This window comes from Solanum lycopersicum, chromosome 7 (genome assembly GCF_036512215.1).
Source record: "Solanum lycopersicum chromosome 7, SLM_r2.1".
In the NCBI taxonomy this organism is placed as follows: Eukaryota; Viridiplantae; Streptophyta; class Magnoliopsida; order Solanales; family Solanaceae; genus Solanum; species Solanum lycopersicum.
In genome coordinates, this window is record NC_090806.1 from 66,027,454 (window position 1) to 66,053,082 (window position 25,629).

Consider the following 25,629-nt stretch of genomic DNA (forward strand, 5'->3'; position numbering starts at 1 on the left):
TGTGTGTTCCTTTTTTAAAAAAAAAATGAATTTAATGAGGTTACTTCATTCTATATTTCACATTGTCTTTATATAGTAAACTTCTCATTTCAGAATATAGACGTAAATCGATTGATCAAAATTTAAAAGTTCGAACGAGTCTAATAACTTTTACTTTAATATTTGACAGAAAAAATTCATAAAATATTATTAAAAATATTAATTTAAAATAACTGAAATTTTAAATTTTAACTCGACCTCTTTTCTTAGCACTTTGGATTTATATTACTATATATCATGTCTTATCACTAAGCAATAAGTGCCATTACCTCTTTACTTCGGCTCCACACACCATGTTCAAGGATTCATGTACCATCATGATAGTTGTATTATTGTTTCTTTAGTCTCTTTCTAAAATATTCTTAACTAAGTCAACCATTTTATTTTATTTTTTGAAAGTGGCTATGTTATTTTGTTGCCACAAACTAAGTCAAATTATATAAGGATGAAGTTATTGCATGTATTTTCAATATTTTCTTGTCATGCGAAGGTCAAATAGGAACAACGTGCGGGAATTAAGTTGTAAATTTTAGCTAAAGAATACACAATTGCATTTATATAAATAAATAAAAATTTCACGCTCAATCAAATAAATTTGCATACTACATCATTTATCTAGTGAATATATATATATATATACTAGATAAGTGTTGCCCGTGCTAAGCACGGGCCCAACATTTAATATTTTAATATTTTATGCATTTATTTTACGATATATGTTTTATTTTATAATACATTATTGGTCAAGTCTTGTCTTTTATTTTTGTTTGATTTAATTACGGTATCAAGACAAAATATTTCACCAAGATTTCTTAAGCACGGTGAAAATTCCCTTCAATAATAAAACTTCAATTGGGAATTACTTTCATACATACGAATACATGTTAGCCATAAAACATTGTGGTCACTTTCCTTGTACATTTTGATTTGAAACAATAGGATATAAAAATGATAATTTTGTCTTTGAATTAAGAACAATATATATCAAAGTGCAGGTATCAGCTCTGCTTGGCTGCTTTGTATTGGACTATTAGCATACTTCACAATATTAGATGACTATTTTGTATTGAACTATTAGCATACTTCACAACATTACATGGTTAAATAACATTTTGTTCACAAAACAAATGCACTGTTTACTAAGCAAATTGACAGTATGAAGAAAGTGAACATCAAGAGTAGCTGAAAGTTAACAAATTAGCAATTAACATTTAGGAGTTGCTAAATTTGTATGCATAATATTGCTCTAGGCTTGCAGACATGCTTTCAGCTGATGATGCTGTAGTTGGGAGCATTATAGGTATTTATAATGGACCTAAATTTAATTAGTTGCATATTAAACAAACAAAATTAATATTTCAATGAGAAAAATTAGTAATTCGAACACATTATAGCTGCCAAATTTGTTCATAATATATTTTCATGTGAATGTCATACTACTGAATGTCGAAGTGAGATACTTACTTAGTTTAACATTTTCATATGTGGGAATACTAATTATATACATTTACATACTGTATAGAATTAGACAAAAACAGATACATCTTTCATGCTTGGATCTTCTGGATCATCTTTGATAAAAAATCACCTGTTAGCACATAATCACATCACATAACTTATACAAGACAAAATGGAAAAAATGTGGCAACATTAAGCTTCAACTAAGCCTCATCTTTGAAGCCCTATTTCACGATTGACATAAGACATTTTATATAATAACACCAATATGAACAGAAGTATGTTATTTTTTTAAACTCTCTCATAAATAGATCATTTAGCAAGATAATGTCAATCAGAATAGCACAAACACTACATTTTGTCGTATTGGAATAGAATAGAGAATTAGTGAAAGAAAATAAGAAAGTCAAATGTTTGGCATGTAAAGCATCAATTACAAATGTATGAAATGAGATCTTAGTTAAAGATTAATATTATGTTTATAGTGAAAGATTGCAAAAACAGTCAGGAAAGCAAAGTGACAATATGACCAAACAAAGTTGAACAAAGCTCAATAGGTGTAAAAATGACCACCCTCATCCAAGATTAAGAAAATCTTGGTAAGCCATAAGATACAACTCAAAATATTTTATATGTATAAGACTAAAGGATCATTATTTATAAAGAAATGGATTCATAATGGTGACATTAATGTTAAAGGATTAATCAATCTGGACAAAAAATTTATGAAATATCTTTAATATTTACCTTTAAACTTGTCTTGGAAAAATTCAGTTCAAGAGTTTCAAATTAGATCATCAGCAGATAGTAAATGGACATATGATGACGATATTAAAAATCTCAAGTTTCGATAAATCATGAAGAGGTGGAAACAGAATAACACAACCCAAATTTTAACCCTTATAGAGAAAGAAAAAAATAGCATGATGTACAAATAAAATGTGATGAAAAATGTGAAAGAATCAACAGATTACTATAGTTTTGAAAAGTAACATACCAATAGTAGTGTTTGATCAAAGCCTATTCCAGAGTTTAGATCAATTTTATAGGGTCATGATAAACCAAATATAAAATGACATAACTTGTGCAGGTATATATATATATATAAAAGAGGAAAAGTCTTTGCTAAAAGCCAAAAAAAGTGAAAACAATAACATACACTACTGCTAACAGCCTAAAAAGGAGGAGCCTACACCACTCCATTTGTTATTTTGTAAAGAAATATATATTTTCTTTAAGACACGTATCCTTTTTACTGCTGTAATACATCTCATATAATTATTATACTGCTAACAGCCTAAAAAGGAGGAGCCTACACCACTCCATTTGTTATTTTGTAAAGAAATATATATTTTCTTTAAGACACGTATCCTTTTTACTGCTGTAATACATCTCATATAATTATTATAACCATTTCTCCTATTTTTTCTTTTTTTCTTTTAAATTTAAATATTAATCTACAAAGAAAAAGAAATTATAAACACTTCTTGTACATATACATCTCTATGTTTCATATTTATTTATTTATTTATTATAATAATTATAATTATAAATTATTATTCATATTTTTTTGGTTAGAGAATTTTGATATTCAGACAAAATGAATGAACATATCAGAAATTAAAATTGATTATTTTAAATTTAAATATTAATCTTGAGAAAAAAATTATAAACACTTCTTGTACATAAACATCTCTATGTTTCATATTTTTTATTTATTATAATAATTCCTATAAAGCATTTGATTAGTGGGGGCATCGCAAATAAGAAAGCTCACAAAGCCAAGTGTAAGATCTGAAACATTAATTAGGATAGATAACTTTTTTATGATTAAAGTTAGTAAGCTGTCGAAAAATTGATACGACCTACCTATCGTGAAATAAACAATTAAAACATTATATAATTACAAACCATCTCTGTTCATTTTTAATTACATTAATTTAATATTTTAAGCAAAGAGAAAATTAATATTCAAAAATTATATAATAGTACTATAAATTACAATTTTTTTCATATCAATGTGATAAAGAATGCACTGTAATATGTTAGTCAAAAGGGGAAAAGTCTTTGCTAAAAGGCAAAAAAATGAAAAACAGTAGCCTACACTGCTAAAAGCCTAAATAGCAGGAGCCTACTCCACTCCACTTGTTATTGTGTAAAGCAATATATATTTTCTTTAAGACACGTATTATAACCACTTTCCCTATCTTTTTTTTTTATATAATTTAAATATTAATCTAGAAAGAAAAATAAATTATAAACACTTCTTGTACATATACATCTCTATGTTTCATATTTTTTTATTTATTATAATAATTATAATTATAAATTATTATTCATTAAGACACGTATTATAACCACTTCCCCTATATTTTTTTTTAAAAAAATTTAAATATTAATCTAGAAAGAAAAATAAATTATAAACACTTCTGGTATAAATACATCTCTATGTTTCATATTTTTTTATTTATTATAATAATTATTATTATAATTATTAATTTTTTTTGTTAGAGATTTTTGATATTCAGGTCAAAGGGGGAAAAGTCTTTGCTAAAAGGCAAAAAAATGAAGAACAACAGTCTACACTGCTAAAAGCTAGGAGCCTACTCCACTCCACCTCTTGTACATATACATCTCTATGTTTCATATTTTTTTTATTTATTATAATAATTATAATTCATATTTTTTTTTGTTAGAGATTTTTGAGATTTCAGACAAAATGAATAAACATATCACAAATTAAAATTTTTTATTTTAAATTTAATTATTAACCTAGAAAGAAAAAAAATTATAAACACTTCTCGTACAAATACATCTCTATGTTTCATATTTTTTTATTTATTATAATAATTATAATTATATATTATTAATTTTTTTGGTTAGAGATTTTGAAGTTCAATTAATTTTGACGTGATACATAGATCGAGAACTTCCCTATTCATCCAACGAAGTAGTTTGTGAAAATTTGTAAAGAAAAGGGAAATAATTTCCAAAGAGAAAAAGCTGAAAAAATGAAATTCGCTTTATAGAAATGAAGAGAAAAATGTTTTGTGGACTTACTCTAATAACATTTGAATGAAACCAAGTTAGAGATTGAAGAACACATGCACTTGAAATAGTCGCAGGGCTGTTAGAAATCAATATTATAGTTCATAAAAGTAGAATTTGGAACTTACATTCCTCCAGTGCATTTGTCAATTCGTCACCAACATCATATATTTTTGAGAAAAACTCTCCCTACAAAAGTTTACTGATCATAAAATTTATGCATGTTTTAATCTCAATTTTCTGTCAATTCTCTACTTGCTTTCAAAGTTTATGATATAAAATTTCTAAATTGTATTTATATTATTATTTATTATTTCGTCTAATCCTTTCTTTGACCATGTTTTACCAAATAAAGAAAACATACCTGAAATTTTGAATTGCAAATCGATTAATGGTTGTTGAAAGAAGAGAGCTGGAAGAAATTATGCTTTAGAATCATGTTTGAGTAAGTCTTGTGCTAAGGATGAATTTAATTTTTTTGTTTGAAGAAAGACTGATGTTCTACAAAAAAATGGATCTGCAAAAATTTGCTATTGAAATTGAAATTTGTCCCTTTTTAATGTAAATTACATATTTGCCCTTATTGCTTTTGGAAATGAAATTTGTCCATTTGTTATTAATGCAAAATGACCACTATATCCTTGGTCGTCCTCTTTACCACTCTTCTATATAATAGTAATAGTAATTTAGTTTATTTGACTTATAAGATGGGTACGTTTGCGTAAGTTGAAAGAAATAAACGATTGCGTGATATATTTTAAAAGGGAAAATGCTTGATATAGTACCCCTTAACTGTTATATAAATGACTGATATATACTCCTATCGTTATAAAAAAAAACTCATATATATCTAACGGAAGTAAAACCTAGTTTTAAATTTATATTTTTGACTCTTGATTACAAAATAAAAAATAAAATGACGTAGGGATGTTCAGGGTATATATATTTTTTTTCCTTACATAAAATATTTTTTGACTTCTTTGATTATCATTATTTGAGTTTCTTATTCTTATTTTATTTTCTTTTTTCATTCTTTAGTGTAAATAAAAAAATTTAAATTAATTTTTTTGTGGCTATATTATGATAAAAAATTGGCTATTTTGTAATTTAGTTTTTGCATTTGTAAAAAAAAAATTGAGACATCTATAATAATTTTTCAAGAAAATAGTGAAACATAAATAAATTTGACCACAAAAATAATAAGTTGGTCGTTAAAACAATTGAGGAGGATCAAGTACACCCTATATGGATTATACATATGATTAAAAAATTAAAATTAAAATTAAAATTTTCACTTTCATTAAAGGAAAAGGATATATATAGGTCATTATATAGTACTGAGGTATACATGAGCCACTTACCTAACGAGCGACATCTCGATTTCAAATAACAAAATTGAGGAGAATATCATACACTTTCCCTTTTTAAAATACCTAGTAAAAAATAAAAAGAACTATATTTCTTACATACACATATATTTAATTTGTAAGATATAAAGTTTATTCACATGTCCATCTAAAAAAGCTTTTTTTTTGGTTTTATTGTTAACTAAGGTTTGATTAATTAAACATAACACATGAAATTGTATTATAATTATGTTATAATTAACAGATGCATTTATGCAATTAGTTTTATTTTTCTGGTAATAATTAGGTTGTGTTATTGGTTACTTGCATCACTTGACTTCTTGTGTGGGTATTTGTCAATAAATTGATCAATGATTGGGTATTTGCTAAGTCATTTTAGTCCATAAAAAAAATGAGCTACTATGTTACTCTAATTGGTTAATGAAAATTTTTGTCCATATTTTTTATTTGATATTTTATAAATTGTTATAATAAAGAAAAACAACAATTTATCAGACACTAAAGAAATTCTAAAAAAGAAATATTGCCTATATAGATATTGGAAAAAATACAAGCAATTTCCTTTCGGATACAACAAAATCCTTGTATATACCTATAAATTTTTCTCAGTCTACTTCGAGAGGGATTAATTAAATTTATATAATTGGAGATATGACTTTTTAAAACCTCTATATATTACAACATAACTTTAATCCGTAAAATTTAATTAAAACCATCCGATTGACACCTCTAATAGCGAGACATATTCATCATCTTTACAAAAATCCAATACTAATCTTTTGTTCAAATATTTATAAATATTTAACTATGAACCGAATTATTATCATATTATTTTATCTAAGTTAATCAGGGATTTTGAAACCAACACGGAACAAAACTATATCATGTAAGAGTGGTCCATCCAAATCTTTTATATACACCACTCTATGTGAAAATTTGTTTGAATGTGAATTATGAGGTAGTGAATCTTCTAAACTTATAATTCTTGTCCAAATTGATATTTTACATTTATTGTAACAAAAAGAGCACAACACATATTTGTATAATGTATATTTTTTTCACTTATTATAGTAAGTTATATATATTATACGCGCTGCAATAAATTCTCAGCTCAAGTAAATTGTATCAAATATCAACGTATGTAAAGTAAATATAATACTTTCTTTGTCAATAATGCTTGTCTGCTATTGACTTTACACACTTCTTAAGAAATTATAAATATATAGAAAAATAATTTTACTTTATTATATTACCCTTTGAATATAATCAATAAAATGTAATAGAAAAGATAATTATAATTAATGATAAGGTTAAATTAGAAACTAAGCGTAAAATTATTCATTGATTTCATAAAGTGGATAGATATTATTAGACATCCCAAGATAATATAGTGAAAAATTATTGTTGAACGAAAAAAAGATAACAAATTCATATTGAGAATAAATGTAAAAAAAATCGTAATAACAACAAATAATATGATAATTGACGCTAAGAGACGCTAAAATTGAAATACAGATAGTAGGAATGTAATAAAAACATTTTGTTCAAAGTAAGGTCCACAATACAACACCCTTCTAGAAGGTGTCTTTGTCACAATAGATATCACTATTATTTGTGGTGGAAAAACAAGAGCAAATTTTTTATTTCAAATTACGTAAATCAATAGTTCAAACCGCACTCAAAGCTCTCTTTGTCATTTTCTAACTTATTAACTAAAGAATAAAATTTGACCACGCATTATGTATCGCGAAAATCAGAATTTAAATTTTATGAGTTTAAATTTTAAAACAATTATTTTAAATATATTAATAATGAAATTTTAAATTTAATATATATACATACATTTAATAGTATTTATAAAATAAATATGTAATTTAAAAAACTATTGAGGTCAGATGAATTTGTATCTAAACTTCTACCTCCGCCTCTGAATATGAGGTCCCTTCTTAACTTCAACAGTATAAATAAGTCATTCAACTCCTTAAGGGAAATATCAAATATATAAAAATAGTAATGGAGATTGTTGCTTACTACTTAGTTTCTTTTTTATTAACAATAACTTCAGTAATATATGCATGGAAGTTGTTAGATTGGGCATGGTTTAGGCCAAGAAAACTAGAAAAATGCCTAAGAAAACAAGGTCTCAAAGGGAACTCTTACAAATTAATTTTTGGAGATCTCAAAGAGTTAGCCAAAAGCTTTGAAGATGTTAAGTCCAAGCCATTGAATGTCTTTGATGATGACATAACTCCTAGAATTGTTCCTTATTTTGTTGATACAATCAAGAAACATGGTAAGCTTTGTTTTTGTTTCTCATCTAATGATGTTCTTTGTACCTGTTTTGAAGTTTGATTAATTCAGATTCTGACTGAACATGAGACTTCATATTCCCAGGGCTCGAATTCAAGAACTCTAATTAAGAAGGGACAATTACATTAAAAGTTTACCTAAGAAATTTGTTATTAGTTTATCGCTAAATAACCCATAGCTAACATGACATATTGATATAAATCCATTATACAATTTTACAGGTAAAAATTGTTTTATATGGATTGGGCCAAAGCCTATGGTATTAGTAAATGATGCTGAGGTAATAAGAGATGTGTTTAACAAATATGTTCTCTACCAAAAGCCTAAACCAACTCCCCTCACCAAGTTGCTAGCACAAGGACTTGCAAGCTATGAAGAGGATAAATGGGCAATGCATAGAAAAATCCTCAATCCTGCTTTCCATATGGAGAAGATTAAGGTATTTCTCAAGATATATTTTTATTAATATTTCCTTCGTTGTAACATATGTGATACACTTTTCTTGATAGTCTGTTCGATTAAGAATATCATCTTTCTATGGTTAGAAAGTATTATAACTTTGAAATATTCCTTTTGCCATTAGTGAAATGAGTTATAGTCGTGCAAGTTTAACATTTGTTTTATACCTAAAATTTCAAGTCTGTCTGTTTTTCTTTCTTAAACTTTCGACCAAGGGGGCTTCACACACTCAGAGGCGGATCTAGGATTTGAAGGTCCTAGGTGTTACATCGTTCAAGTAAGATAAGCGGGTCGGTTGCTTTAATTTTGAGTTACAATCGAGTTATTTATCTTTTTTCGGTCTTTATAAACAAATCGATCAAAACATGCATGTTAGTAATATTTTCTTTTAGATATGCGAAAAGGGTCTGATATACCCCTCAACTTTGTCATTTGGAGCTGATATACCCCTTGTTATAAAAGTGGCTCATATATACCCCTACATATAAACAAATGGCTCACATATACCCTTTTCCTCTAACGGAAATGAAAAAAAAGATAATTTTAATCTAACTTTTTATTATTTTTTTCTACAATATATAATCCTATATAAGTAACTTTAATCCTCGTCAAACATATTTTTTTTGACTTTTTTTTGTTTCAATGACTAATTTAGAATTATTATTTTGATAATCAAATTTATTTATGTTTCACTAATATTCTTGTAAAACTTTTTGTAGATGGCCAAATTTTTTTCTTTAAATACAAAAATCAAATTACAATATAGACAAAAAATAGTTTAATTTTTTTTCTTTAAACAAAGGAATGAAAGAAAAAATAAAATAAGAATAAGAAACTCAAATAATTCTAATAAAAAAAGTCAAAAAATAATTTATGTAGTAAAAAAAATTAAAATATACATTGAACTTTGATAAAAGAATCATATATACCCCTATGTAATTTTTAAAAAAAATTAAAAGTAATAAATATACACTTAAAACTATTTTTTTTAATTCCGTTAAATGAAGGGTATATGTGAGCCATTTTGTAACGGCAGGGGTATATGTGAATCTTTTGTATAACGGTAAGGTCATATATGAACCACTTTCATAACGAGGGGTATATCAGCTCCAAATGACAAAGTTGAGGGGTATATCATACCATTTTCCCTTTTAGATATTATGAGATAGAGCTAAGTAACAGTTCAATTTTTATTTCTTTTTAGGAATTAGTGACCTTATTCGCTGAAACTTTGAGGAAAAAAGAGTTTTTTCACACTAAAATTTGAGCTTGTATAAACTATCTAATATTGTTATTTCAATATATTCATATTTCATTAGCTTTATGTGTTGTTGCAAAATATAAAAAAGAAAATACAAATTTTAGTTTCAATCTAGTCATCTTACTTAGCAAGAATGTTGGTGAAGATCGAAAGATCCTTCAAATTAAAAGAACTCTAATTAAAATATTCATCATTATTAAAATTACTATTTAAATACATTCTTAATAATATTTATGTCACGTTCCTAATTTAATTGATAAAGTATAAACATACGACACTCATATCAAGAGATTAATAATTAGTGAAAGAGAAAGTAAAAAAACATAAAGGGAAAAGGGTCTGATATACCCCTCAACTTTGTCATTTAGAGCTGATATACCCTCGTTATAAAAGTGACTCATATATACCCCTACATATAAACAAATGACTCACATATACCCTTTTCCTCTAACGGAAATGAAAAAAAATAATTTTAATCTAAATTTTTGTTATTTTTTCTAAAAAATATAATCCCATATGAATAAATTTAATCCTCGTCGAACAAATTTTTTTTGACTTTTTTTTTTGTTTTAATGACTAATTTATAATTACTATTTTGATAATCAAATTTATTTATGTTTCACTAATATTCTTGTAAAACTTATTGTAGATGACCAAATTTTTTCTTCGAATACGAAATTAAATTACAATACACACAAAAAAAATAGTTTAATTTTTTTTCTTTAAACTAAGGAATGAAAGAAAAAAAAACAAAATAAGAATAAGAAACTCAAATAATTATAATAAAAGAAGTCAAAAAATAATTTATGTATGAAAAAATTAAAATATACCTGAACTTTGATAGAAGAATCATATATACCCCTAAATAATTTTTTTTAAAAAAAATTAGAAGTAACAAATACAAATTTAAAACTAAGTTTCTAACTTCCGTTAAATGAAGGGTATATGTGAGCCATTTTGTAACGGCAGGGGTATATGTGAGCCGTTTGTATAACGGCAAGGGCATAATGAGCCACTTTTATAACGAGGGGTATATCAGCTCCAAATGACAAAGTTAAGGGGTATATCAGACCCTTTTCCCTATTAAATAATTATGATGAATAAGAATTTAAATTAACAAAGAATACTTGTAAATAAATAAGAACGAATGGATCACACATCAATAAAAAAAAAAGACAAAACAAAAGGAAAAAAAAGAAAGAAAAAGCTTCCAAAAATTGATGCGCCAACAAAGGTTCAAACTTGTGCTGCCAATCTTGCAGATTAACTACTTTGCCAATTGAACTGTTAATCATTTTATTTAGTGAGTGACAAAGAAAAAAAATCGTTTTCTTAAACATGTATACACACATATAAAGTTTTTTTCGAGATCAACGGGCACCCATAGATCCGCCCCTACACACACTTATACAATAAGTATGTTGTTTTGTATCCCCTTTGAGAAAATCCTGGCTCCTCCACTGTCGTCTATATGTATGGCTTACATATGAATGTTGAAGATATGTTTCAGTTTTTAACCGTTTATGCTTTTAAATAAGATAGTCGCACATAATTCAATAAAAGAAGTTTGTTTCGTGATCCACTTGTATTGATTATCACAAATTCATGATATGATATAATCAACTCTGCTTTCATTCTGTTTTTGTTTTTCATTTTTTGTTCCTTTCTATGACTTGCACTAATGTGTGGTTTACAAATGTGTAGAATATGGTTCCAGCAATTCATTTGAGCTGCACTGAAATGGTGAGCCAATGGGAGGAGTCAATCTCAACGAAAGGAACATCTTGTGAAATCGATATATGGCCTTACCTTCAAAAATTGTCTAGTGATGTGATTTCTCGAACAGCCTTTGGAAGCAACTATGAAGAAGGTCGAATGATATTTGAGCTTCAAAAAGAACAAGCTCAGCATTTCATTGAAGCTACTCGTACCTTGTATATTCTAGGATCGAGGTATTAAAATTAAACCTTGTTTTCCCCCGAGTTTAAGTTATGTACATTAGCACATATAATATCTATAAGGTCATAACACGTTAACTTTTTGAGGATTCCTTCACATAGTGATTGTAAATGACTGATTTTTGCAATCTTTTCGACCTTGGAAAATAGTGAGTATTGATGATGATATACGCGTTGTTGTGTGTTAAACTAATGTAGGTTTTTGCCAACTAAGAAAAATCGAAGGATGAAGGAGATCGATAAAAACGTTCAAGCAATGATTAGAGGAATAATTGATAAAAGAGTGAAGGCATTGAAAGCAGGGGAGGCCAATACTGATGACTTATTAGGGATGTTGTTGGAATCCAACTTTAAACAAATTGAACAACATGGCAACAAGGATTTTGGTATGAGTACGCGAGAGATCATCGAGGAGTGTAAATTGTTCTATTTTGCTGGACAAGAAACCACCTCTGTATTGCTTGTATGGACTATGATTTTGTTGAGTAGACATCTAGATTGGCAAACTCGCGCTAGAGAAGAGGTTTTGCAAGTCTTCGGTGATAGCAAACTAGAATTTGATGGATTAAACCGCCTAAAAATTGTAAGTCTATTACCTTCTTTGACACACACATAGTTTATTGTTCTATGTTGAATTAATATTGATCAACTCTTTTTATTATAGGTGACAATGATTTTGAACGAGTCGTTAAGGCTATATCCACCAGCTGATTCACTTAATCGAAAGACTACAACCAATACCAAGCTAGGGGAACTAAGTTTACCAGCTGGAGTGATGCTCGTATTGCCAATAATTTTATTGCATCACGACAAGGAAATATGGGGCGAAGATGCAACAGAGTTCAAGCCAGAGAGATTTAGTGAAGGCGTTTCAAAGGCAACAAAGGGTCAAATGACGTTTTTCCCATTTGGCGGGGGACCTAGGATATGCATTGGGCTAAACTTCACGATGATAGAAGCGAAGATGGCTTTGGCTATGATTCTACAACACTTCTCCTTTGAACTATCTCCTTCTTATACACACGCTCCGCAGTCTGTAATAACTATTCAACCCCAATATGGTGCTCCTCTTATATTGCATAAATTGTAAGCTAGCATTATTAAGTTGAAGCATTTTGCATCTTTGGTCTTTACTTTTGTTCGATAGCAAGTCTACATCATCAATAAGTACATATGTAATTTGTGTAAGTTGAACGATCGATGTTAAAAAAAATTCTTAACTAGATTTGTCTCATCGTCAATGTTGAAGAATTCACCATGTGAATGCTATTAACTATTACTAATAGCTAAATGAATAAAAAGATTTTAATTTGACTAAACACAAATTAAGAAAAACAAGAAAAAATTCTTAATTAGCTTGTTACCTTAAACAAAAAAAAAGTGTAATATTAAAGAAAAATTCTTGGATCTTGTGGACTATCAAAACACATAAATGAAACAAATGAAGTATAATTCTTGCACTTGGGATTAATATTCTCATTCCATTACACATGTACTTTTTATGTTCAAATTTAGGTAGTACCGTTTGATCAGAGATGAAATTGAAAAAATAAATTAAAATGCATAATTTAAAAATAAGTAATATATTTATAATTATAAATTATTTTATTAAATATAATATAAAGTTTTAATAGGTATAGCTATTTAGGACAAAAAGGGGAAGTGAGCACTAAAACCGGAATTTTGTTTTATTTGTAGGCATTATCTTTTGAAATGGTCCAATTTTCCAAGCTAACCAAGTTCGAATCCTCGTTGCCACATTTTAAAATCCTGAATCTGCTACTGATTGTATCATTTCTAGAAAAATGGACCAATAGTTCAGAAATTCTAATAATATAACAGGCTGGCAAGTAAAAAGAAGAAAAACAAATTATAAAGGCCGGCAAAGAGAATTATATATATATATATATATATATATATATATATATATAATATTCGGAATTAATTTATGGTTGGACATATATTTAACTTGATATAGGATTATCAATATATGTCCTCTCGAGAGAAGGGAACGAGACTGTGTTTGTCTGTGGTTTCTTATGTGATTACAATGGTACTGCTTGCGTTTTTGGCGTCCTTATATTACCAAATATTTATGATTCTTATCTATACTACCCGAGATTAGTATGGTCAGCAAATCGGAACAATCCGGTTAGAACCAATGCAACCTTGCAACTTAGGCAAGATGGAGGCTTATTCTTGATGGACTCAGATGGAGCTTTGATTTGGAGTACAAACACAAGCGGAAAGGCTGTGGGGGGATTCAACTTGACAGTAATGGGAAATGTTGTCCTCTTTGACAAAAGTAACGACATCATTTGTCAGTCTTTTAATCATCCTACAGACACTTCGGTCCCGGGACAAATAATGGTCCCTGGAAAAAAGCTGATATCCAGCATATCAGCAACAGACTGGAATGAAGGTATGTTCACACTTGATTTTAGAAGTTCTGGCCTTTCTGCTTACATTGAGTCAAATCCACATCAAATCTGTCTCGAGACTTGGTGTGAAAAACCCTTTCCAGTTTCCTGGACTAAGCTCTTTTTTGAAAGGCTATGGTTCCAGACAGATGTTAACCTTAGGTTTCGAATTTTCAAATGCTCGATTCATGGTTGACGGGCATTTAAGGGTGTATCGCTGGGGAGATCTTGGTCAGAGGAGGCTGATCTAGTTACATACTACATTGGTGAGTGCCAGTATCCAACCATCTGTGGAAATTACTCTGTTTTTGCAAATGGGCAGTGTACTTGTCCTCAAACCGCGGTTGATTAGACTAGCTTTCTCCAGCAAATAAATTACTGGCAGCCGAACCAGGGGTGTGTGCTTATCACACCTATCTCTTGTGATCATTCCCAATATCATATTTTGATGGAGCTTAAGTACATAGCTTATATTCCACTCTATTTGCAATATGGTACCAACAAAACAGATCTGGAGAACTGCAAAACATCTTGCTTAAGCAATTGTGCTTGCAAAGCAGCTCAATTTCGATTTAGTAGTCCTAATAACATAATGGGTCACTGCACATTGTTAAATGATGTGTTTTCGCTCACATACGATTATGGATCACCCAATAAGACCACTCTTTTCATCAAGGTCCAGAGCTCTTCTAACTTACATGCCTCTCCATCACTTATCTCTTCAGAGAAGAAACCAAAGCGTGTCCCAGCGATTGTAGGATCCACCATCGAAGCTTCATTTGGTTTGATTCTCATGGTTTTAACTTGCTTTGCCTATATTTTCAGAAGGAGAAAAGGGCTCGAGGAAGATGAGGAGGAGTTCCTTGATCAAATACCAGGAATGCCTACTAGATTTTTCCTACGAGGAACTCACTGTGATGACAGAAAATTTCAGTGAGAAACTTGGGCAAGGGGGATTTGGTGCTGTATTTGAAGGAACACTAAGTGATGGCACCAAAATAGCGGTGAAGCGTCTGCAAGGATTTGGCAATGCGAAGAAATCATTCTTAGCTGAGGTAGCAACAATCGGTAGCATTCAGCATGTTAATCTGGTAAAACTTGTTGGATTTTGTCCTGAGAAATCACACAGGCTTTTGGTTTATGAATACATGGTCAATGGCTCTTTAGATAGGTGGATTTTTCTCGGAACATGGGAAAAATCCCTCGGATGGGATGTCAGGAAAAAAATCATATTAAAATGTCGCTAAGGGCCTAGCTTACCTACATGAAGATTGCAACAACAAAATTATTCATTTGGATATTAAATCTCAGAACATTCTTCTTGATCATAATCTCAATGCAAAAGTATCAGAATTTTGGTTTATCAAAGATTGTGGGGAGAGATGAAAGTAAGATAGTTACAACAATGAGAGGAACACCAGGATATTTAGAACCTGAATGGTTACATGAGGTCATTGCTGAGCAAGTGGATGTTTATAGCTTTGGGGTTGTGATCTTGGAAATCATATGCGGCCGGAAGAATTTGGATCGTCGTCAAGATGAGGATGATATGCATTTGCTTAGTTTTTTCATGAGAAAGGAAGAGGAGGGACAACTCTTGGAAATGGTGGACAAGAAGAGTGAAGACATGCAGATACATAGAAAAGAGGCTGTGGAAATGATGAAGATTGCAGCCTGGTGTTTACAAAGTGATTATACTAAGAGGCCTTCCATGTCCTTGGTAGTTAAGGTGTTGCAGGGTTTAGTCGTCGCTGAAACCGATTTGGATTACAGCTTCACATTTCCAACAATGACGAGAAGAGTTGCGTAACTAATCAAGAAAGGGATGCTGTGGTTGGTATCAGTTTACCACTTCCATCACACTTGTCAGGACCTAGGTAAGTTGCTGGTTAAGTTCCAACAGTGTGACTGCATAATTGCTCCTCCATTTCATGCTTTCATTCTGCTATAAATTGTATCATTCCAATTTTTACAACTTGATTTGTGATTCTTACTAATATTTATCATCAAGATTGAATCGCTAATGAGTCAAAACCATATGCCCATACCTTTGAGTTATCACTTATTATTTGCTGCAAAAAGCCACCAAGTGTTTTTCATAATTCCTTATTATATCGAAACTATTTCAGAAGCATAATGTAGAAAAGTGCAACCCATTGTCTATTAGAGAACGTTAGATTGATTGCAGTCTAATTAACTTATTGAGTATCATGATCCATTTTCTTTTTTCGAGCTCTCATTCATCTACCTTTCAGTCTGTTTAGGATGTTAACAGAGATCAAGTGAACACGTTACTCTTAGAAATATAAAAATGTACTGCATATGAAGATGTATTGATATGCAACGATGCAAATTAGAAAAGAAATTCAAAGCTGAGGGAAGAAATTGGAAACTGTATGTACAACAGACAGATGGATAATGATGAAGGGCATTTTAGTAATCCAATTTTAAACTCAAAACCTTCCCACTTATAATAATATACTAGTTTCTGACACGTGTGTTTCATATGAATTTTTATAGATACGTTAGAATGACTAAAATCTCATGAAAATATATATGTAAATTGTAATGAATAATAAAATGTATCATTTACAAAATTCAAAGACTTACGGCAATAAAACATTCATAGAAAACTAAATTAAGAAGTCTAAAAGAGTGAAAAAAACGACAAAAAGAAACTAAATATTTAAGAAAAAATACAATATAGACATTATTCTTAGAGTCTGTTTGGCTCAGCTTAAAAGCTGGTCAAACTGACTTAAAAGCTGGTTTTTGACTTATTTAGCTGTTTGGCAATACTCAAAATAACTTGTTTTAAGTTTAAAAAAACTTATTTTAAGCCAAAAGTTAAAAGTTGTGGTAGGGGTGCTTTTTTTTTTTAGCTTATAAGTTGTTTTAAGTTGACCACATTTTTATCTTTTTGCCCTTAATATTTTAATACAATCTCCAAATAACGCACATAACCCTAACATCTCTTTCTTCCATTTTTCCCTTTTCACGTTTGGCATAGCAACTTCAGCACTTTTATCCAAACGCATAACTGCTTATTTTAAAAATAAGTTTCAGCACTTTCAAAAGTACTTTTTTAAAGCTGCTTTTATTAACCCCATCCAAATGGGCCCTAAGATTGATGTATATATAGATGATAATATAAGTACAAAATTAGTACATAACTCTCTTAGTTTTTATCGACTCCTTTCATATCCTATCAAAATTCAAGAGTCTTCATCATCAGTTTTTACTACAGAATAAAAATAATAGCCTAATAATTTTGATAGGGGTTTCATGAGATAAAGAAGTTGAATTGATATAAATAGAATAGAAGGAATATCAAAAGATATCTTAAAGTTTTAGTTTTAATGTTTGGAGGTTATGAATATGAATAGATGAGAGTTATGAATATTAAGAGTATAAAAGTTAAATAAGTAATTAGAAAATAATGATAAATAAATGAAGAATATGGGGAAAAAATTAAAGTTAGCAAACCATGTAAAAAGAACAACTAAAGTTCTTATCATGTAATTAAGCATTAATGAATTTAAATTTGTGAAGCTAGAGTCATTCTTTAATAATAATCAAGAGGACATTATCAATGTGCGTCTCCATTTTGTAGATTTGCACCCTTTAAATTATTAAATTTCGTTATTTATCATAAAGGATAATACTTTATTCACATCAATTTTATTATTCATGAGAGGGGGGTTAAGGAAAAAGTTATAAGAAGAGGGAAAGAAAAGAAATTTAGGAAAAGATTTTTAAAAAAATTATAACTATTATATATATATATATATATATATATAGATTATAGATGATAAATATTAATAAATTAGATATTTAATTAGGAATTAATCTTAGGAAGTCTAAAAGTAATTAACATTTAATTAAATTTATACAATCAAATATTTAAATATTTTATAATAATTGAATTTATAGAAAGGGTAAAATCGTAATTCAACTTTCAACTTTTTTGTTCATGCTTTTAGTAATATATGATTAAAAAAAAATTATAACTATTATATATATATAGATTATAGATGATAAATATTAATAAATTAGATATTTAATTAGGAATTAATCTTAGAAAGTCTAAAAGTCATTAACATTTAATTAAATTTATACAATCAAATATTTAAATATTTTATAATAATTGAATTTATAGAAAGGGTAAAATCGTAATTCAACTTTCAACTTTTTTGTTCATGCTTTTAGTAATACTAGATTTTGAAAACGTGCGTTGCATGTTTTTGTCCCTTGTAATTACTACAAAATATATACATACTTAAAAAATTGAATTTCATAATAGAAAATATATTTGTATTGCAGGCTACTTAGTATAAATATTCGTAAAATTATTTAAATACAGTTACAAAATGTATAAATAGTTATTCATAAAACTAAGTAATCAAAAGAGAAAGAGTGTAACACCAAATTAGCTAATGAATTCGAAAATAAAATGAAATAGAGTAGACTAAAAACAATAAAATAGCTAATGAATTCTAAAACTTTTAAATAACAAGAATTAAAGAGAGAAATAGTTCTAATTTATAAGAATAGAGAAACTTCCTCAATAACTAACAAAAGCATAAATAGGTCTATCTCTTTTTTATTGCATATGTGATGAACAATACATTCATCAACAATTATCCATCAATAATTATACATTAGAATAACAAAGCATATGCATCAATAAAAAGTAATTGTGTTGAACAATGTGTCAGTGTAATTACATCCACCAATAATCATTCATCAACAATTATACATCGGAATAACTAAGTGTATGCATTAATATAAAGTGATTTTGAAGATAATTTTTTGGTATTTATAGTTACAAGTTTGGAATTGTAAAAGTCATTTAAAAATTGATGATATACATAACGTCTATGAGAATTAGATTGTTTAAAGTTGAGAATGTGTAAAGTGTCTTACTAAAATCTAAAAATATGTGCCATATTAAGATGTATGGTAATTCAAGGACATTTTTGTTCTTTAATGTTAAAGGATATTTCGAATATAATTTACTGTCTTTTGTTGTTACGAAACACTTCATCTACCGAACTCTATTTTAGAATAAAAAACAAATTAAACATTTCTCTAATTAATCCTACCTAGAAACATAATGGATTAATATTAGTATTATTTAAGTAATGTTTTATTAATTATTTCTTTAATAATTTTTAAATTAGTAAAAGGGTAGAATCATAATCCTATTTTAAAGTTAAGATCTTCAATACACATTTTTCAAAAAAAGTATAAAGATTAATAATAATACTATTTTATGTTTAAAAATTAAAAGGAGTATATACTCCTTAAAATGAGTATAAAGAATCTATGAGATTTTTTATCCAAATATTTTTTTCTAGATAGAATAAATGAAATAATAAGTTCTAAATTTAATCAATAAAAACATAAAGTTGCAGAATATAAAATTATTTAGCAATACCGTTTTTCTTCTTCGACGCTTCCTCGTTTTTCGTTATTAGGGGTATTTATTTACAAATATGAAATCACACCATGATTTTATTTTCATACAAGTAGTAAATCATGTACAAATTCTAAAAAAGCACATTAAATATAATGCATGCTAATATTTGTAGATTTAATTATGAGAAAAAACTAATTACATGAATTATTCAATCCTCTTATCCAATAACCTAGAGTGTTCACTACATGATAATCAACTTGTTATAACAAACATAATCTTTAAAAGAAGATTTGTACATCAGACATGTAAATGAAAAATTTTATTTTCTTTTTCATTGCCATTATTCAAGAAAAAGTAGTCAATTTACCTTCCTTCAACCGAAAAATTGAATGTAACAAACAATGAACTAAGTAAAATATGCAACATTGAAATGAAAAATAATACTTACCAAACAACAAATAAATGTCCATGATGTCTTTAACCTTCTTGAAGAATGCATCGAATACACTGAAATGATTAAATTCTAATTCAGATACCATATTCTCCAAAAATTTATCGTCAATAAATTAACGAAACAACATACATATTCTTTCTCACACAAGTAGGTTTGTTTTACCTCATGAATGTTGAGCAGACTTTTTGTCCAAATGAAAAACTCTCTAGAATTATTTATCACCTGTTGGTTAAAAACATAAATTTTCGATGAGACAAATGAAACAAAACATGTAATATTAGTTCTATCTATTTACATATATGTCTAAAATTTATTGATCAAAAGAAACATGAAAAATTTGAAGAAGAATTTTGTGAGATAAATCACTTCACATGCTATTGTCATGAGAAGACATCAAAATAATATTTTTGTTGAAAAAATCATGTAAATAATTTTATCAATGGAACTCTTCAAATTCTTTAACTTAAAATTAAATAAGAGATGTTTTGAAATGTTTGAACTTCATTTGTTTGAATGACTATTTATCTTTCATTATATCTTTATAACTTTAAAGTTTACTATCTAATTGTTTATTAAAAATACTAATACATTTTTTTAAAAAAAAATATTTAAGTGAAGGATAAAATGGTAATTCAACTTTGAGGTTAGGAGCTTCCCACTTATAATAATACTAGTTTTCGGGCACGCGCTTTGCGCGTGTAACCATGAGTGTATTATTTCTTAAAAAATAATACTACTAAATAATAAAATATGTCTAATTGAGATTTTTTACTTTGTTTTACTACTAATTGTGACACTCCAATTTTCTGACCTCTAAGTGAATGCATCGAGATAATAATATGAGAAATTAATAAAATAAACTTTGTTTGTAATTCAAAAAATAAGTTTGCAAAGCTAAAAGGAAAAATAACAACTATCTAAATTAAATTTTTCTTGATAGTTCCGGTTTATTGGTAGAATAATGCTAGATAGTGTAAGATTAACTTTGAGTGAAGGAAAACATAATCTTTCAACTTTTTTAATGAATGTGTTTTAAGTATTGTATTAAATTTTTATCCACAAACACTTTAAACTAATTAGTTAACTATAAATATTTAAAACTAAGATGTAAATAGTTTTATTATTTATATTTTAAAAATCAGGATATTTATGAATAACTACTTATTTTTATATAAAATTTAATTCTGTCATATATAACTTATCCACCATTAATCTAATATTATATATTTCACCTTTTTTTTTCCATAAAAAGAAAAGAAAAGAGTTAACATCCTATTTTATCACATTCATTCTTAAAGATGAAAATTAATGTATATGTAAAAATTATAAGTACGGAGAAAAGAAAAAAAAAAGTACACACGAGCAAGACAATTAGGCATTTCATTTTGTTTGTCTCTATAGTGAAACTAAACATTTGAGCATATAAAATGCAAATATGAATTTAGAGCAACTTGCTAATAAAACAAGAATTCAACTATATGAAGACAGACAAAAAAGTCTTATTATAATTCTTACTACAAATAAATATAAAACTAACACATCAAGCTCCGATGCTTCAATAATTGAATTCTTATCTATTCTCGTAACTGCATAAGGGAATCTCACAACTTTCACCTCAAATTGTGACATTATTTCACATGTTTAGAGTTCCTACATAAAAGAATTGTAGGAGTGACAAATAAAAGTTCTTCTTGAAAAAGTTAAATTTATAGAACAAAATTATGGAAACATGAAAAGTCACATGAATTATTTTTAAAATAAATATAAAAAAGATAGAGATGAAATTTAATTTTAAAGATACATGAATCTACTTTAATTTCTTGATAATTACTCATTTTTATTTTTATTTACATTTATGTTAGAAATTTGAAAGGTCAAGATTATGAAATGAGAATAAGAAGATTATATATATAAATTATATAAGCTTTAATTTATTAGAGGGGCAAAATGGTAATTGAATTATTGTTAAAATAAATATAAAAAAGATAGAGATGAAATTTAATTTTAAAGATACATGAATCTACTTTAATTTCTTGATAATTACTCATTTTTATTTTTATTTACATTTATGTTAGAAATTTGAATGGTCAAAATTATGAAATGAGAATAAGAAGATTATATATATAAATTATATAAGTTTTAATTTATTAGAGGGGCAAAATGATAATTCAACTTTTAAGTTTTGAGCTTCATGCTTATAATAATATATATATGATATGATGATATCCTAAAACAGAATTTAGTTACTACACATTTATCAATGTAACTAACTATACAAACTAACTAACTAAATTGAATATAACAACTAACTAATTTCCAATAGGAATAAAACGAGGAAGGTTTCTTCACATGGAAATACAAAGGAAGAAATAGACCATGGAAAAGAAAAAAAAAAAAAAAAAAGTGGAACTCACAACCTCTTAAGCTAGTTCTTCACCTTGGACCGGATAAAATTGAAGGCAATATTAAACTAATAGTGTCTTCCCTCTGTCGGTTGTCATCCTCAACCTCGGGTAGGCTTGTGAAATCGTAATCCAAGTTTGTTTCAACAGACACCAAACCTTCCAATGCCTTAACCACTAATGACATGGAAGGTCTCTTGGTGAAATCTCCCTGTAGACACCACGCAGCAATGCTCATCATTTCTGTCACTGCTTCTTTGTGGATCTGCATATCCTCATTGTTTTTGTCAACAATATCCATAAGCTGTAGTTGTTCCGCTTTTGTTTCGAAAACACTTAGCAAATGGACATTCTCATCAGCTTGGGACCTATCAAAATTCTTTCGCCCACACAAAATCTCCAAGAGCACAATTCCAAAGGCATACACGTCAACTTTCTCAGTGATTACAGACCTCAACCATTCAGGAGCCAAATACCCTGGTGTTCCTCTCATCCTAGTTACCACTTTGCTTTCGTCTTTATCGATCAGTTTCGACAGACCAAAGTCAGATATCTTAGCATTGAAGTTTTTACCTAGAAGGATATTTTGTGGTTTGATGTCCAAATGAATTATCTTCTGGCTGCATTCGTCATGAAGATAAGCTAATCCTTTGGCAATATCTGTTATAATCCTTTGCCTTATACGCCATCTAAGCCCATTTTCTTCATCTTTATGATAAATCCATCTATCTAGTGATCCATTTACCATATGTTCATAGATCAGAAGTCTTTGGGTCTTTTCGGCACAAAATCCAATGAGTTTTACCAGATTGACGTGGTGAATCCTGTTTTACCGAAAAAAAGAGGGTTGATTTTCGAAAAGAGTTTATTTTCGACTTTTAGGAGTCGCCACTTAATTTTTTAAGAAAAATCAAGAAAACTTCGTTTCTAAACAACTTAAACAGAAAAATTGTTTTGAAACATTTTAAGGGTTCGGGATTCCTATTAGTATCTTAGGAAGGTGTTTAAGGCACCTAAGATACTCCGTTAATACGGTTTTCCGACGATTAACTTATTTGACTATTTTTTAAAGGCTAGCGAATTTTTTTTTTTTTTTTTTTTTTTTAAAGCTAGATTTCTCAAATCTTAATCAAACTTAATAAAACATTATTACTTTAAAATCCGTTTAAAGTTAACTCTTTTTTTTTTTTAAACTTTTTAATTCTAAGTCAACTCGCGAATTTGAAACTTTATTGTTTTAAGATTTATTTTAATTTTGATAAAATAAAAGGCGTCGGAGGGGTTTGGAGTTTCTAAACCTAGACTATCGATAGTCTACACAAACATGTAAAACAAGTAACGGGGAGGGAGAGAGAGAGAGAGAGATTTGGGTCCAAACTCGGGTTCTGTTCGCCTTGACCGAGTTTTGGACCCACCTGTTTTTGGGTTTTTAACCCATTTACCTGTCCTAATCTAAACATATAAAAGAAATACAAGAAAGTAAAACGATAAGGGCTTATGCCCATTACAAATAAAATACAACATAATAAGAAAATATTCTAATTCGCCTTTGGATTCTTCTTCAATACTTTCAACTTCGGAATCTCCTTGTCTGTTTCAAGGCCTGGCTCTAATGAAAGACTTTTGAGCCTTTACGGCTCTCTCGAAATAAAGAAGACGAGAGTTTAATAATAAACTCAGACGGTGTTACATGCATAAAGATGGAAACAATGATTAGTATATCGCATAATCGAAACCGCAATACATACAAGATAAATCAAGACAACATCCCAAACAATAACAACAACAAGATTTAATTTAAGATAAGGACGATTAGTATAGGGAAACAAATTCTAAAGAACTTAATAATTCAAATCACGCCACTTACCACATGACAAATTTCCTAAGCAAAAATGGCAAATATAGAATACACAGCACTAAGTGAAAGTAGGCAACTAAGTTATTCATTCCGTACTTAGTTGACATATGACATAAACGTATTTGCGTGATAAATCCAAATGACCTCGAACATTCCTCACAAGCTTTGAAACAACAGAAAGCATGCATATTCTGAAACACTTAAGTCAAAGTCTAACAAGAAGAAGGCAACCGGTAACTTATAACAATCAAATGCTAAAGTCTCAAGAAAAGGTTATGTAATTTCGCTAAGCATACACAACTATGTATCGATGAAGTTAGGGTAGGCAGTAAAGGCCTTCTCCATATCAATAATAATCAAACATTTAGACAATTAGGAAGCAACCCCCAACAGCTCATTTCCCCCCCCCCTTCCAACTGGACCACATGGACTCGAATTCCCAACAGATGCTAATCAATGAAAACTTCAGAGAAACAGCACGAAATAGCGATAAACTTCGCGTTACAAACCAAATGCCAGCCAAAACGGTCCTAAATACTGATACGTAAACATCTATGCCATGATGACCACGTGATAAACAAACTAACAACACAAACGAGCAAGTGTGACGGGCAAAACTACGACGTGTGATATATCATGAATTCGAGCTAAACCCAACAAATAACATTCTATATTTAATCTACAAGTCATATATATCATAGAACAGAACCAACTTAAGACCAATGCGATACGATTTACGCTATGACAACCTCATAATCAACATGTGAGCAGCCTCAGACGAGAAAACATAATAGAACAACATCATGTTATATGACACATGCGACATCCTGCAGTTACGGCAAACAAACCATATGCTTAACGTTCACGCATTTGATAATAGACCCAGCACATGAGAGGCTCGCCAAAACGAATAACAGTAGATAACCCATAGCACGAAACGACGAAGAAACAACTTCGAGACAGAAGAAACGAGAAGACGGAAAGAAGGCAGGGGAAGATTACCTTTTCGAGAGCAGCGACTGGTACGATGGCGAGCAGACGACTGTTCCACCACGCGAACCCGGCCAGGCGTTCCAACCAAAGCAACGATCTCACTCCGTTTTTTCTTCTTTTTTTTTCGAACAGAAAACCAGAGGCGAGCGAGAGACCTCCGAACTACGCTCTCTCTAAGAT

The 25,629-nt window shown here is 28.8% G+C and overlaps 2 protein-coding genes, 1 long non-coding RNA gene and 1 pseudogene across 3 annotated transcripts; 2 read left to right on the forward strand and 2 right to left on the reverse strand.

The window, feature by feature from the left end:
- Positions 1-1,430: 1,430 nt before the first annotated feature.
- On the reverse strand, positions 1,431-5,188 carry LOC101262827 (uncharacterized). Its single transcript, XR_182937.5, has 3 exons — positions 4,910-5,188; positions 4,674-4,734; positions 1,431-1,627 (listed from the first exon to the last, which is right to left on the reverse strand). It is a non-coding gene; the product is annotated as an uncharacterized lncRNA (long non-coding RNA).
- Positions 5,189-7,770: 2,582 nt separating this feature from the next.
- LOC101262533 (cytochrome P450 CYP72A219) lies at positions 7,771-13,124 on the forward strand. Its single transcript, XM_004243205.5, has 5 exons — positions 7,771-8,205; positions 8,444-8,661; positions 11,647-11,894; positions 12,099-12,483; positions 12,565-13,124. The coding sequence occupies exons 1-5, from the start codon at positions 7,926-7,928 to the stop codon at positions 12,988-12,990; spliced, it is 1,557 nt and encodes a 518-aa protein (XP_004243253.1). The 5' UTR covers positions 7,771-7,925; the 3' UTR covers positions 12,991-13,124.
- Positions 13,125-13,883: 759 nt separating this feature from the next.
- LOC101253206 (G-type lectin S-receptor-like serine/threonine-protein kinase SD2-5) lies at positions 13,884-16,344 on the forward strand (annotated as a pseudogene).
- Positions 16,345-22,421: 6,077 nt separating this feature from the next.
- On the reverse strand, positions 22,422-23,459 carry LOC112941850 (G-type lectin S-receptor-like serine/threonine-protein kinase SD2-5). Its single transcript, XM_026032115.2, has one exon. The coding sequence runs from the start codon at positions 23,344-23,346 to the stop codon at positions 22,630-22,632; it is 717 nt and encodes a 238-aa protein (XP_025887900.1). The 5' UTR covers positions 23,347-23,459; the 3' UTR covers positions 22,422-22,629.
- Positions 23,460-25,629: the final 2,170 nt, after the last annotated feature.